The 15149-nt window shown below is 35.3% G+C and overlaps 1 protein-coding gene across 1 annotated transcript in view; it reads left to right on the forward strand.

Moving 5' to 3' along the window:
- Positions 1–14973, forward strand: part of LOC133332774 (cell adhesion molecule Dscam2-like) — a gene marked incomplete at its 5' end in the record, with an annotated part of 58237 nt that extends 43264 nt beyond the window's left edge. The window contains 3 exons of the mRNA XM_061541149.1: positions 3722–3841; positions 13838–13990; positions 14447–14973. Of these exons, the coding sequence (XP_061397133.1) occupies positions 3722–3841; positions 13838–13990; positions 14447–14973 (800 nt within the window). The remainder of the gene's footprint in view (positions 1–3721; positions 3842–13837; positions 13991–14446) is intronic.
- Between the last annotated feature and the right edge of the window lie 176 nt (positions 14974–15149).

The raw sequence follows: 15149 nt of genomic DNA on the forward strand, positions 1-15149 counted from the left end.
GCAATAATATGAGGTCGCCGGGTTATATGTTTAAGTCTAAAAACGGAATGATTCCACCTTATGCTAAAAAAATATACAAATGTGAATTCAGTACATGAAAACTATTGCCTAAGTTATTTCAGTGACCTAAAAATTTCAATATACCTGGACAAAAGATCAGCGCTTCTTTGAAGGCAATTTGTCAGATAACTATACAATAGTTTTAAGAATACAATTTGAAAACACTTAGGTACAAAAAAAACACATAGCAGTATAGTCGGACCGAACAGACCATATGATACCCTACACAACTTCCAGGAAAATATAACATTCGGTGGTTCTATATTCTGACCTTGAGCAATATTTCGCGATATTTGCATCCTCTTGACCGTATAGAGGTCAAAAACCATTACTAATATTCAGTACAGCTCTTCTAATTACTTGTCCAGATTCCCTTCATCGTGGGTCGTGTTGTGATCGACTCGAAAACCACAAAAAATTAAGTTTTCGGTCCACTTCAACCAAATTTTATTATCTGATCATCAACACTCATCAACAAACAACTTTTATTATTGTATAAAGAAAATTTCTTATATGACCAGATCAGTACAACAACATCGAAACCCGTTTGCTACTCTAGAAACACAAACGAACATACAAATCGGGAAAAATAAATTTTATATTTCCAGTCGATTTCACTTTCAGAGTAAAGACTTCCTCTTTTTCGAACATTTTCGAAAACAAATAATAACAAAGTTTTTATGATTGTAAATAATGTAAAAAATATTAAAAAACTAGTTTAAAAATAAAAATTCTTTACACAATAAAAATTCTTTCAGAATGCGGTCATTTTGACCGATTTTAGGCAATATAGGTATATACAAAATTCCCGTCTTTCTAGTGTTAAAGTAGACACAGCTTCCACAAAAATAAACTTTGTAGGACAATAACATGAAAAGTTTGCAACGACACATCAATAAATCCAACCCTGTTCAATTTGTCTCATGTATTTTAATAATTCCGGTGTTTTAAAGGGGTAAACCTCGACTTCAGCTATTTTAAAAAATTGCCAATATTGTCCATATACATTAATGATTAGAATAAAATTATATTTCGATTTCTGCGCGTAGAGATCGCAATACAGCTTTGAACGGTCATCGCTATTATTGGTATTGCAAATAGGGTTTATCGGTCCACGTTTTAATATAACCCCCATATAAAGGTTTTCTCTAAAAATTCTGCTTTATGAGCTTTTTTTCGTGTTGTTCAACTGAATATTGATCCACATTTTAGGGTATCCTCCATATAACAGTATTCGCCATTACTCGATGCATTTGGTATATTTGGGTGCATGCAATTTAATGGACGGTATTTTTTTTATTATGGGCTGTGGTATGATAGTAAATCTTCGTACTACAAATAATTGATATTGGTCCACCTTTTAGGGAAATCCTCTTTTAACGCTGCATTCCGAAAATATGTATTGTGAGCAGCTTGGGCATTTGTTTTAACCAATTTGGAAGCTATTTAGTATTTTATATTGCCAAATTGGCTCTAAATTATTACATTCTCATTAGATAAAACATCTGCCTACCAAAAATTATAAATATTGACCCAAGTTTCCAGTGGCCCTCACATAAGGGTACAAATTCTTGTGTGGAGAATAGAGTATGTAGATCCAAGTTTTGGTATCGGTACTACCACAAAAGCAAAAAACATAGTCCTCATAAAAATGTCCCAATCGACTTAAGAAGTTTTGAAGACACATCAAGTGGTGGGGGTATAAAAGTTCTTCCTGCCGAACTTTACGACTTTTCACTTTTCTTATGAAACATTTGAAATTTATAAAAAAATAATACAGAAATTGGCAAAGGAAAGTCTTTTATCTAATGAGGTGTAGTATCTAAAACTGCTCAAAATGCGGATTATAAAATACATTCATTTATACTTTTTATACCCTACACAACTATGTTGTCAGGGTATTATAGCTTTGTGCAGCCGCAAGAGTTTGTAACGCCGCGAAATATTGGTCCTAGACCCACCTTTAAGTATACCGATCGTTATATCTCGACTAGCTGAGTCCATCTAGACATGTGGGTCCGTCCGTCTGTCCATTTTAATTTGTAAACACGATACAGGCCGCCGTTATGGACCAATCTTCATGAATTTTGCATGTAGGATGGGCTCTGCCCAATGAAGACCCCTATTGTTTTTGGTAAAGATCGGTTAATATCTAGGGGATGAAATGGACCAAAAACTTTATTTTTGTCTGGTCGCTCCAGAGGCCGCAATTATGGCCCAAATATCGAGTGCCTGGCCAAAGAATAAGAGTGCCTGTTTTGATAAAGATCGGTCAATATTTGGCGGTTCAAATGGACCCTAACTTTTATGTGAAAAATGACAAAAATTGTATTCTATAGCGTAGATATTTACTCCTAATTGACATAGAGCCGAGAGGTTGATAGTATATCCAAGAGGAGTGGTTGACCTTTAAATGTATACCAATTTTATTATCGTATGTACTCAAATGTGGGAGTTACATTTAAATATTTACAGGTGCTTACGTACTCAGATATTATTTAGTAACACATTACCACACTAGAGGCGGAAATACAGCGCGGATCGCTTTGAAATTTTCCATGAGTATCCAGGTATGATTAAGGATAACGCCTACCGAAAATTAGGTGATGATCAAATAATAATATTGAGATGAGGTGGACCGACGACTTAATTTTTGTGTTTTTTCTAGTCAATATACAGGCCACAATTGAAAGTCGAACATCATAACACAACCCACGGTGAAAGCAATCTGGACAAGTAATTGGAAGGGATTTACTGAATATTAGTAATATTTATTGACCTCTAGTCCGTCAAGATTGTGCAAATATTGCGAAATATTTTCCATGCTCAGAATATATAACCACAGAAATTTAGATTTTCGTGAATGTTGTGTAGGGTATCATATGGTCGGCCCCGTCCGACTATACTGCTACGCTAACTGGTTTTACATAAAAATGAATGAATTAAAAAAAACTGGCATATTGAATACTAGGAATTCAATTTTTATTCATTTCATATGATATGTTATTGAAAAACGTCATAATAGCAATTTATTACTTTTTCATTTCATATGTCAAACTGCATTTATAAATTAATTGAAATACATTGAACAACATTATTTATTCATGCAAAAGAAAAACATATATTTTGCATTATATTGTTTTAATTTGCCAAGAAATGTTTTTTTCTCGAAGTGCTTTATATACTTAATAAAATGACGTAAAATAAATCACAATGGATTTACTTCGTATACTTTTTTCTTTTCACTTTTTTTCAGTTCACCTGAAATGAAACGAGAATAACAAAAAACTCTAATATACGAAACCCTAATCCCCAAAAGACTTATTTTTATATTAAATACATCCCTTAATGTCTTTAATCCCCAAAAAGCGAATATTTGTTATCATCCCCATCTATCAGTATCCTTTGATCCTTAAACTAATACTACTTCTTTTGGCAGAAAGAAAACGAGTAGGATATCCTTAGTTTCTTTTTTCCGTTAATTTGATACACTACTACTTTGTATTTTTTTTTTTTGTGTTTCATGTATCGACTAGTTTCAATATACCCTTAAATACATATGTATTTACGAGACCGTTTACTTTACTCGGAAATACATATATACTTGTACCTAGTCACTGATATACTTAAATATTGTCTTATTTTATTTGATCACGTTTAGTTGCACCACGCTGGTCTTTCGAACCAATGGATACGGCCATAATGCTTGGCAATACAATATCAATAAACTGCGAAGCAGAAGGATATCCGATACCGACGATTACCTGGTTCAAAGGACAAGGTAAGTAAATACAATGTTGTCTACTTTATCGTTTTGTTATTTTTCGTTCTATCGATTTTTTGGCGAACAAAACGAAGATAGTATACTAAATTTTGGGAAAAACGTAAAATTTTACAAATGCTAATTTTGTTGAAATAATTTGAAGAAACTCGCAAGTATAAGCGAACTTCGAACTCCAAGTCTATCGGTTCACATAATCCAAATTGTTCACATAATCAAATTTAGTACCATTTAGTACACATAAGTATAAACTTCAATTACTACCAACATCATGCAATCCATTGGACATCTTATTACCCAATTTCAGGATTCCAGCTCCATCGTTTCACTACAAATCAAAATTGAACCATATTTAGTGTCATTTACAGGGTTGCCCATATTCGACGGACCCATGTTTTTTTTAAATCAAAGAAAAAAAAAATAATTTGGCGGTTGGCAATGTTAATCATTTAATTTGTTCCAAGTAGATTTGTTTACATCAATTTTTGAATATGATATCTCTCAAAAGGCCGCCTCTGGCGTTGATGACGTATTGTGCCCTTTTTGCTGCATTTTCCATCGTTTTTGCCAACATTTCGGCCGGGATAGCGGCTATTTCTTCACGAATGTTGTCCTTGAGCTCTCCTACGGTCCTTGGCTTGTTAACGTAAACCTTTGACTTCAAATATCCCCACAAGAAGAAGTCAGGCGGCGTCAAATCGGGCGAACGCGGTGGCCAGTCCAAATCACCACTATTCGACATCAAACGACCCGGAAACAAATTCTTCAGAAAATCGATTCTTATGTGACTTGTATGCGGTGGAGCGCCGTCTTGTTGAAACCAAAACTGCCTCATACGCTTTCGACGAATAATTGGCATTACAAAATTGGTCATCATGTCGCGATAACGCTCCTGATTGATGGTAACAGCATGGCCATTTTCATTTTGGAAGAAAAACGGCCCAATGGCCGTTTTCGCACTAGCACCGCACCAAACTGTGACTTTTTCGTCATGAAGAGGCACTTCTTGAATCTCCTGAGGATTTTCAGTGTCGTAAAAACGGCAATTTTGCTTATTTACGGTCCCATTCAATGTGAAATGGACTTCATCGGACATGATAATTTTGTTCCAAAATTGCTCGTCATCTTCGGCCATTTCGATGACTTTTTGGACACATTCCAATCGACGAGGCTTGTCCGCAGGCAACATTCTTTGCGTCAATTGAATTTTGTACGGGAACAAATGCAAATCAATGCGAATAATCCGTTGTAAAGTGGACCGAGCCATGTCCAACTGCTGAGAACGGCGCTTTTGGGATGTTCTTGGGGACCTCTCAACACTGGCTCGTACGGCTGCGATATTCTCGGCCGATCGCCTTGGTCGACTTTTATATGGCATCTTCGGATTAGAAAGATCCTTAGCCGTCGAAAATTTTTAAATGGTAAAAATCTGCTTGGACTGACGCTTCAAACGCGGTATGTCACTAAGCGATGTGACATCTCTGTCAAAAGTTATGGCGTTTCCAAATGGGTGCGTCGAATATGGGCAACCCTGTAATACACATTAGTAGAAATTTCCAAAACTTCCTACGTTCCTTAATTCTACCCCCCAACAGTGAATCAAACTCCAAATTTCATGATTCCATCTCTGTTGGTTCATCCAAAATTTAAAGTGTACCAAATTTAGTACACATCAGTACGAATTTCCCAAACTACCAACATACATCAATTCTACAATGCAATAGAAATCTTATTACCAATTTTCAGTATTCCAGCTCTATCGGTTCACTCAAATCCAAATTGTACCAAAAATATAGTACCATTTAGTACTTTTCGTACTCATAAGTACAAATTTCCAAAACTACCAACATATCCCAATCATACACTCCGACGGTAATATTGGATTCAAATTTCTGGATTCCAACTTCATGCGTTCTTCCATATTCAAATTATACCATACTTCTAAAACCACCTCTTAATATCGACTCTACTCTTCAACTTTGATTCGCATTTCAAATTTGAAGCTTTTACTCTACCTGTTCAGATGCTATGAATTTGTAAACAAATTTAGTGCATTTTAAGATTTTTCGGATACTTACGAGTTCGAATTAAAAAAAAACCTTTGATAAATCTGCCCTACCCTCCATCAATGACCCTCAATCAGTTCTAGTTCCAGCGCTTCGCAAAATATAAATGGTACCACATTTAGTACTTTTTAGTACTTTTCGTGCCATTCTAATCAGAATTTCTAAACACCCTGCCTTATCCGACACCTTTGGGCCAAGAGTGACCTTCGACCCAAAGTTATAACTCACTATAACTTCTGCGAAAAGCAAAATAACCTACGAACAAAATGAGACATTAGTAATGGAAATCGTTTTTATTTAGGATTAGGTGCAAGCGTCCCATTTTGAATCGATGGTATATCTTGCGAAGGAACGCAGCCATTTTCACAATCAAAGTTATATGATCGTAAATAACTTAACTCCGATATATTTTTGTAGAATTTGCCTTGGGGTCCTGTTTCCATTCAATTGTGACTGATGTGTGTTTTTCCGTTGTGTGTAGTCCAGTTCCAAGCGCCATTGAGAAGAACCCAATTGATGGAACACTGTTGCGAGAATGAAGTCACAATGTGTAGGTAGTTCGAATCAGATAAAAAACCAACCAAGTTTATAAGCTGCCAGACCATGTGATGGAATTTTTCGCGGATGATGAGATGAAGTGTCTCTGCCATCACACTCTTGTCTTTCGACACCACACTGAGAGGAGTGATAACTTTGGTAGAACTCAAGTAAATCCAAAACGTTTGCAATGCACCCTGGGACTCTCGGGCCATTCTATCTCTTCTTGCATTTATTCTGATGCCTGTTGGTTTATTCCGTCGTTCTGTGCTGCAGATTTCGAAAATAACTATATATGGCTCTGAATGGCTACGTTTGAATTTACTCTTATCTTCAATCAAGATAGGGTCCCCAAAGAAACTACCGATGTTCGTATGTTTTCATCGTCCTCTTTCCTCTTTTTCCCGATACTTACAAACTAAGATGTGCATAGTTTTAAGTCGATAATACATTAAAAGTGCGATTTGAGTTAAAAACTGAAAATAAATGAAATGTTTAGTTTATTCTAATGTTCGATCTACCATTTTATGTGATTTTTCTTTTTATGTGATTTTTAAAATCTTATTTCACATCGAATCGGACGAAATTAAATGTCTATATAGATATTTGAACCAATTGAAAAAACCCCATACACATACCATTCTGAAATCAATGAAAAATTGCATAGCAAACATGCTTACACCTTTTGTTCTTTTTTTATCACTCTAAATTCAATTTAATACCCCCTACCAAATTTCTTGTAAATCAACCAAACATAGGCCCTTCGGTGCACCATTTACATAAAATCGAACGAAAATATATAAAAGACCTATATCAAAATAGGATTTCAACAATCCTTATCACACATCATTTTTTCCTCAATTGCATTCGCTATGCAAAATTTTGTTTCAATCGGACAAATATTGGGATTTTGGTGTATCATTCACAAAAAATCGGACGAAACTATATATGGGAGCTATATCGAAATCTGAACCGACTTTAAGAAAACTTCGCAGACATCAGTCTGGACCTGCACAGTATTCTGTGCAAAATTTTGTTCCAATCGGGCAAATATTGTGAGTTTGGTGTATCATTCACAAAAAATCGGACGAAACTATATATAGGAGCTATATCTGAACCGATTTTAACAAAACGTCTGGAACTATTTCAGTACTCTGTGCAAAATTTTGTCCCAATCGGTCAAATATTGGGAGTTTTAATCATTTACATAAAATCGGACGAAACTATATATGGGAGCTATATCTAAATCTGAAACGATTTACTTTCAATAGGGTTCAACCTTGGGCCAAATAAGTGAACTGTGCCAAATTTCACCCAAATCGGATCATAAATGCGACCTGTACTTTGTTCATAAAAATACATGGACGGACAGACGGACATGCGTAAATCGACTCAGAAAGTGATTCTATGCATATTCTCAAAAGGAACCATGGGCCTATCTCGATTCCTTTTGCCTGTTACAAACATATGCACAAAGACATAATACCCTGTACGACAGTGTGGTGAAGGGTATAAAAAACCTTTATGACCAAAAAATGAGATCTCTTGCCCATAGAGTGGATCGATCTGAACTATTTGTTTGTAATTTTTTTTCTTGGGAGAAAGATCCGGTTCTTCAAATTTTATAGCCGGAGTTTGAGGTTAAGAATGTGATTAATAATGTTTTTCGCATTCAAATGATATGCATGTAATTTTAATCGGTTGATTGAAACCGGTAACCTAATCGAGTTTATTATCTGAAAATCCGGTTCAAAAATTTTGCGAAATTGATTTTTCTCAATATCCAACAATACAGTAAGAGTTGGGGCTATTTCGTGTCGAAACTGGGAGGGGGAAACATATACATGCTGATATGGCGCGAAATCTCCACGATTACACGCAAGCTGGTACTGCATCCCCTACATGAGGAGACACCCTATTTGAGTTCCCAGGGCGGCATTCTGACAGGTCTGAATGTAATCCTTTTCATAGATTACCACTGACTGGTCTATTACTTTATAAGATATCAACAATATACCCTTTTTAAACAAGATATATATTTGGTAAATCGGTTGAGGATTGGCTGAGTTACAGCAGTTGAAATGTGAAAAAATACGCATAAAAAGACAAAACATATTTTTCTTCGGACTGTAATCAATATAGATTCATGTATTGGCATTTCCCCCATATAGGGATAGCATCCGACTGAGAGTTTTTTTTCCAATTGTAGTGTAATTTGACATTCCGCATTATTGGAGACTTTGATATAGCCCCCACATAAATGTACCGCACCATTTTCGGTATATAACCGAATTTTCTCATCGAAATGGCTATAATTTAGCACATCGGATATTTACTGAATAAAAACATCTTTCCAGACATGATTCTATATAGATTTGTATAGTAAAATATCACGCATCCAAATGTCCCGTTGAGTTAGTGATTTTGATTACACACCACCAAAAAAAGTTCGGTTCAGCTAATAACTACGATTTTTTTCTTATTTAAGTTGACATTGTATTGCCGACATTTGAATAATTATGAATTTTTTCTGCAAGAGCTTCCAAATCAAACCTTATAATTTACGAAAAATTCAACATTTTCAAGGAACTACTAAGTTCGCTTTTCCTTTCACTTCCATACCACCCCGACTTTATTGGCAATAATTCCGAATACTTCATCTGCGATTCTAGTTCTAAGTTTACTTTTGTTCCATCCATTGAATTCACTAAAGTAAAATAAACATTTGTTAAGAATTGTATAAACATTTCTCATCCGGATGCACTCCACACACACACACACACAAAAATGGCTTTTCGCAATGGAATTCGTTACATTAATTCAGAGCTAAAATTCGTTACTGTTTAAGGACCAGAAAGAGTAGTGGGTTGAAAAGACGACGCTGATGAAAGAGAAGATTTACCTTTCATGGACACGAAAGACCTTTAAATATTTTTCGTTAAATACACTTACAATAATCATTCGTGGTGGTAGTGATATTCTTTCCGTTTCACTACTCATAGACGGGGTTGGCCAAATGCGGTGGTCGTCATCGACCCTCGCACTTACCATTGCTGGTGCTGCTGCTACTGCTGCTGTGGCGGCAACCATAGTTCGAGTAATCACTGAAAGTGAGTTCATTAAAGTTTGATATTCTGTTTCCTCTTTCCAACTCGCAGAACGTTCAATGTGGCATAAAAGAGCCAAAGCCAAAAGGAATATCGTTGGAATTAGGATGTTCATTTTATTGAAATGCTTTTTACTGCGTTTTTTTTGCTTTGCTTTGGCAGCACAACCGTTGAATTGTAACGGATGAGCATGAATCCGAATAAGAATGCGAAGGTGGAGAGAAGTCGAAAGCAACAACAACAACAAGTTTTATGGATAACTATGTAAAAACATTTATAAATGTATTCAGTCTGTCAATGAGGGAATGAAAGAACAGGATGCTGTTAGGGACGGAAGAGAGGTTGGCGAATGGCTTATCACACCATTGCGTTGCCGTTCGTAAACTAAAATCAGGTTAATTGATTAGTTCGGACTATGTTAATTTTTTATGCGCAGCTAAAACATTGCACAAACAAAAACACAAAATATATAAATAAATGCCAATAATTATAAAAGCGGATGTTGGTCCGCACAATTCAGCACAGAAATTTGTTATGTAAATAACTATTTACTTATATCCGCAATGCTATTAAAAAATGATGATGAATCCATTCAATTAAACAACACAAAAGTATTTTTGTATGTCAAATAGTTGTAATGATGACGATGATGGCGGAAGTTGTTGTTGTGAGGATAGGGGTTTTTTCTGGCAGATGAGAAGAAAATCTCATTAATGTTTAATTAAACGAATCAAAGAGGGTTTTATTTATGGATGCTAAAATAAATGGGGGATAAAATTAAGGAAATGGGCGAATAATTTATTTAAATCAATATGTTAATGGTCTTAATTTATCTTAAGGCAAACAATATAAATGTCGGTAATTATTTATTTCGTTTATATTTAGAAATTAATATTTATTGTCATATTGGCTAGGTATAAGATGATACTTTTTTGCTATTATAAATTACCGTTCCATGTATATTTCTCTACATAATCATATAATTCCCATCCGCTACATTTTTGGCTATATGGGTTGGAATTACAATATTTCATAATTTATATAGCCGACCTTCTCAGTATATAATCTTTTTTTATTAGCTAATGCTGAAATTATTCCAAAGGGTTTTCAAGGTGCAATGTTTGTACCCGGAGCCTTATGGCTAATGAGGTTGTATATACTCTGGTACGATATAAATGTGCATAATCGAAATATCGGGCTTAGAGCCCATGTATTTTGGACCCAATCAGTTTCAGACAATTTTGAATCGATTTAAAACTGTGTGTTCATCTTAAGCTCCAATTAATTTGTTATTATAATTCAAACGGAGTATTCGACTTGAACCAAAGTGTGTACAGTTCAATATTTTATCCAATACTTTATAATGTTTAACTCTTCTTGGCATATTGAAGGAAATTTCTACATACCAACTTCTAAGTAAATATTTGTATTTATAAAATATATTAACTTTTGACTGACCAAGCAACGATTATTCTTTTAATATACATTGCATAAAGAAATACGTAAGTGCAAAAAATAATATGTGTTGCTAATGGTAAATCGTGGTTAAAGTCCACTTGTCAATTTTAATAGAAATTGCTATAAAACGCGATTTCGACTTTTTCAATCTTTTTGTTTAAAATTTAAAAAAATAATTTAGAAAAAAGGTTTCAATACTTGTTCCTATAATTTTGAGATCTAATTCTGTTTGAGTTTGACCTTGAGTTTTTTCAGCCAAAAAGAAAAAGTCATGCAATAAAGGGTTAAGCATGGAACAAATCGACCCATTTGGTACATCTGAAAGTGCCACAAACTCGAAAACTTGTAAATCACGTATGAAACGATCGGAATCCGATTTTATCCTAACTTTGCACATTATAATATTTTGCCTGACATAGACCAAATTTAAAAACGGAATCAATCGGTGCACACATTCCGGACCATCATACACAACGTCATATTTTAGCTTAATTGATTGGACCTATTTACGTTAACGTTATGTTAACGTTAACGTTACGTATGGTCGCATTTTAGGTTTGAAAAAACAAAAGATTATGTGGAGAAGCTAATGTCTCATGTGTGCGACTATTTGGTGTGGCTAATGGTCCGGCATGGTAAATCAAGCTTTCTTTTTATACCATCCACTCTTAGGTGGATTGTAAATTAAATTTGTTATTTTCTATGCAACATCTCGAAATATTCAAGGAAAAACTCATTTTTAATCAGAAAAAAATCTTTGTCGATTTAGAGGTTTCATCTGTCTTTTGAAATCCAACTGAATTCGAAATATTTTACATAGAGTTATACAATTTTGTAAATACATTGTTAGCACTTTTGGAAATACATTGCTAGCACTTTTGGAATTTAATGTCCACTCTATTACATAATTTGACATTCCGGGTTCTTAGAAGTTAAAACAGGTGAGCGGACCAGTATAGTCGTAGGGAGCCGACCATATGATACACTGAACAACTCCCACTGAAGTCTAACTCTCTACGGATTTATATTCAGAGCTGAGCCGATTAGAGGTATTTGCCCCCCCTTGACGATTAGAGGTCAACGACTCCTCTTTCTTACCCTCAATATTTAAATCATAACATTCTCATATTGGCCGATCATAATCAAAACAGCTCTATAATAGACCAGATCTTCTTCCCCGTGTAAAATTTGTAATGCTCGACTTATAATTATGTCCTCTAAACAGACTAGAAAATCCGGTATCGCAAATGTCTTGGATCATTTGACCGATCAGCGATCAACTCTATTTTTGCGCCCTCTAGTGTTGTAATAGATTAATAATTAATATATGATAAATATCGAAGCCTGTAAATAGTTATGTATAACATCCCCCTTCGGAGTAGATACATAATTATAATTGATATTAATTTAAAGGTCAGCGGTACGTCAAAGAATGCAATTTTTGCCATTATTCACACAAACGTGGAACTCTTTTTTTTTGGTGTACAATTTCGTGATGTTCGGTTCATAATTGTAACCTCTAGAGCCACCCAAAAAACAGACAAAAATAAAGTATTAGGTCCATTTGATGCCATAAATATTACCCGATCGTTATCAAACACAGTAGGGATCTTCTTTGGCCAGAACCGTTCCTACATGAAAACTTTCTTGACTATTGGTCCATAACTGTGTGCGTGTTTACAAATTATAATGTTCTGTCGGACAGACACACATGACTAGATAGGCTCAATTAGTCGAGATATAATACTCGGTGTAGTGAAATGTGGGTCCCGGGCCTTGTTATCAGGAGTTCCGTGTGTTGATAAACATATACAGGTCGAAGTTTTGACAAAGCCCACATACCACATTTATAATGATTCCGCCCCATTTTTGGAATTTTAAAGGTTGTACATCTATTTTCCCAAAGTGGCTGCATATTGGGGTTTTGTATAAGTATAAGTGTTTAGTGGCATTTTATGGTTGAAGTTGGATGAGATTGATTTCTTACAACAATACAACGCTACATGTCACATATGCCATGAAAAAAACTGTCATTTCACGGCAAAAATTACCAAACCATGATATGAAGCAAACGGATAATCCAATTTCATCCAGACTTTGCAAATAATAGTACTAGACCTACATTAAGTCTGGATATGACGTGTAAAAGTTCACACTTTCTGGTACTTCGACTACAAAGTGTAGAAGTACCAGAAATTTCATATGGAGTATCCGATTTAGTAAAAATATGTATATAATACAAATCGAATGGTGAATACTGGTTAGTATAAATATTAATAACTGTTATGTTAGGTCATCATAGCAGACTTTAATATTTATAATAGCCATATATTTAGTGCGACTATCGGATGATGAACCTAGATTCATCATCTAGGGTACCTCCCCCACAAGATTAGGATATGTCATACGCTGAGGGCCTATATCTACACTTGTTTTTAATTCCACAACTTATATTTTCCTTTACCCCTCTGAATATTAAACCGTTTTTAATTGTTCCTAGAATATCTTGAGAAAAACTACACAAACTTCAGTTTATGGTAGAAATGTAGTGTAATGTTATTCACAAATCATTTTCCATTAATATTTCATGTTGTTGAAGATAGAATACAAACTGTCAGATTCAAATAGAAATTAACGCATTGAAATTCACTTATTTGTATTCTTTGAAAAGGGTATTAAAAATTTAGAGTAAATTGAAAGCGAACAAACATAAAAATGTGAAATTACATTCATGGCCTTACATTTTTCTCGAAAATGTTATTTCGATTTATTCATACTTATTTTTTATGTGTGCCTCCTATTGTTTTCTTTCTCTTTTTGCCTTTCAGGTAAATTGAATACAGATTTCAAACCTTTAAATATGCGCAACCATTCGCTGGTACTCAACTTGGCGACCGACATTGACGAGGGTTACTATATGTGTCAGGCTACGAATGATATTGGAGCTGGTCTTAAGAAAATTATACGCATCAATGTCAACGGTGAGTATTTTGTGGCCCTGTGACATCAATGAATGAGAATACACGTGCCAGTCACTCAGAATGCGAGGCTGGCTGGCTGGTAGCCTACCTTGTAGTGACAGAAACACACAATACAACTACATACCCATTGAATTGTGAATATTTTGTAATTTGCTTACGTATTTCCTCTTCCTCCCCCTTTTTCTTCACTTCTATGTTTGGGCTGTGTTTTGCTGTGGTTTTATATCTACTTGTGGTGGTGATGTGGATGTCCCTCTCTGTGTCCGTACGTGTATGTGCGTTACTTGTTAATTAAACAACAACAAAATTCACTGTACTAACATGTCATACAACTACAACGTTGATAACAACAACAACTACTACTACTGACATACATAACAACAAACAACACTTTTCACTCGCTGACCTCAACACCCCATCCATTGTGGCATCGATTCCGGATTCACAACTGCACAGAACCTGCACGTTTCGAACAAACATCACGCAACGTCTCGTCGCGACGTAATGATGCTGTCACACTCGACTGTCATGCCAAAGGTGATGAACCCATTAGTGTCGCCTGGACTCACAACAATGCACGCATTGATTTGAATAATTTCCGCTTTAGCATAGCGGAAATGAAAACCGAAAAGGGTGTTGACTCGCAACTGACCATCTCACGTTCGGATCGTCACGATTCGGGCATTTATAAATGTGTCGCTGAGAATCCATATGGTCGGGCGGAGCAAATTATCTATTTGGCGGTGCAAGAGCGTCCGGATACACCCTCAAATCTAGAGGTATTTGAAGTTGGTTCGAGAACAGTTAAATTATCATGGCGTCGTCCGTTCGATGGCAATTCACCCGTACTCTCCTATTTGGTGCAATATCAACCATTGAAATATCTACAATCTCATACGGCACTGGGTTTGGCCGGCAGTGATTGGAATGGTCCGAATATAATAAATGTAACATTGCCATCGACCAGTATAAGTAAAAGGTGAAATTGAAGTCGTTCATTTTTCTCTTCCGCAGCTCACTTAGATGTCCATTTTGTTTTCTTGACATATCTAATTTTTATCCTGTCTTTTCCTACTTCTTTCCAATTTTTATTACATAATATTTTCGTGTTGACAGCTATGACAGCGACTTACGTGCATAAGTGCCATTGTATCTGGTT

The sequence above is a fragment of the Musca vetustissima genome, unplaced genomic scaffold, assembly GCF_032173495.1.
Source record: "Musca vetustissima isolate MV318-11 ecotype Yass unplaced genomic scaffold, APGP_CSIRO_Mvet_v1 utg65279, whole genome shotgun sequence".
In the NCBI taxonomy this organism is placed as follows: domain Eukaryota; kingdom Metazoa; phylum Arthropoda; class Insecta; order Diptera; family Muscidae; genus Musca; species Musca vetustissima.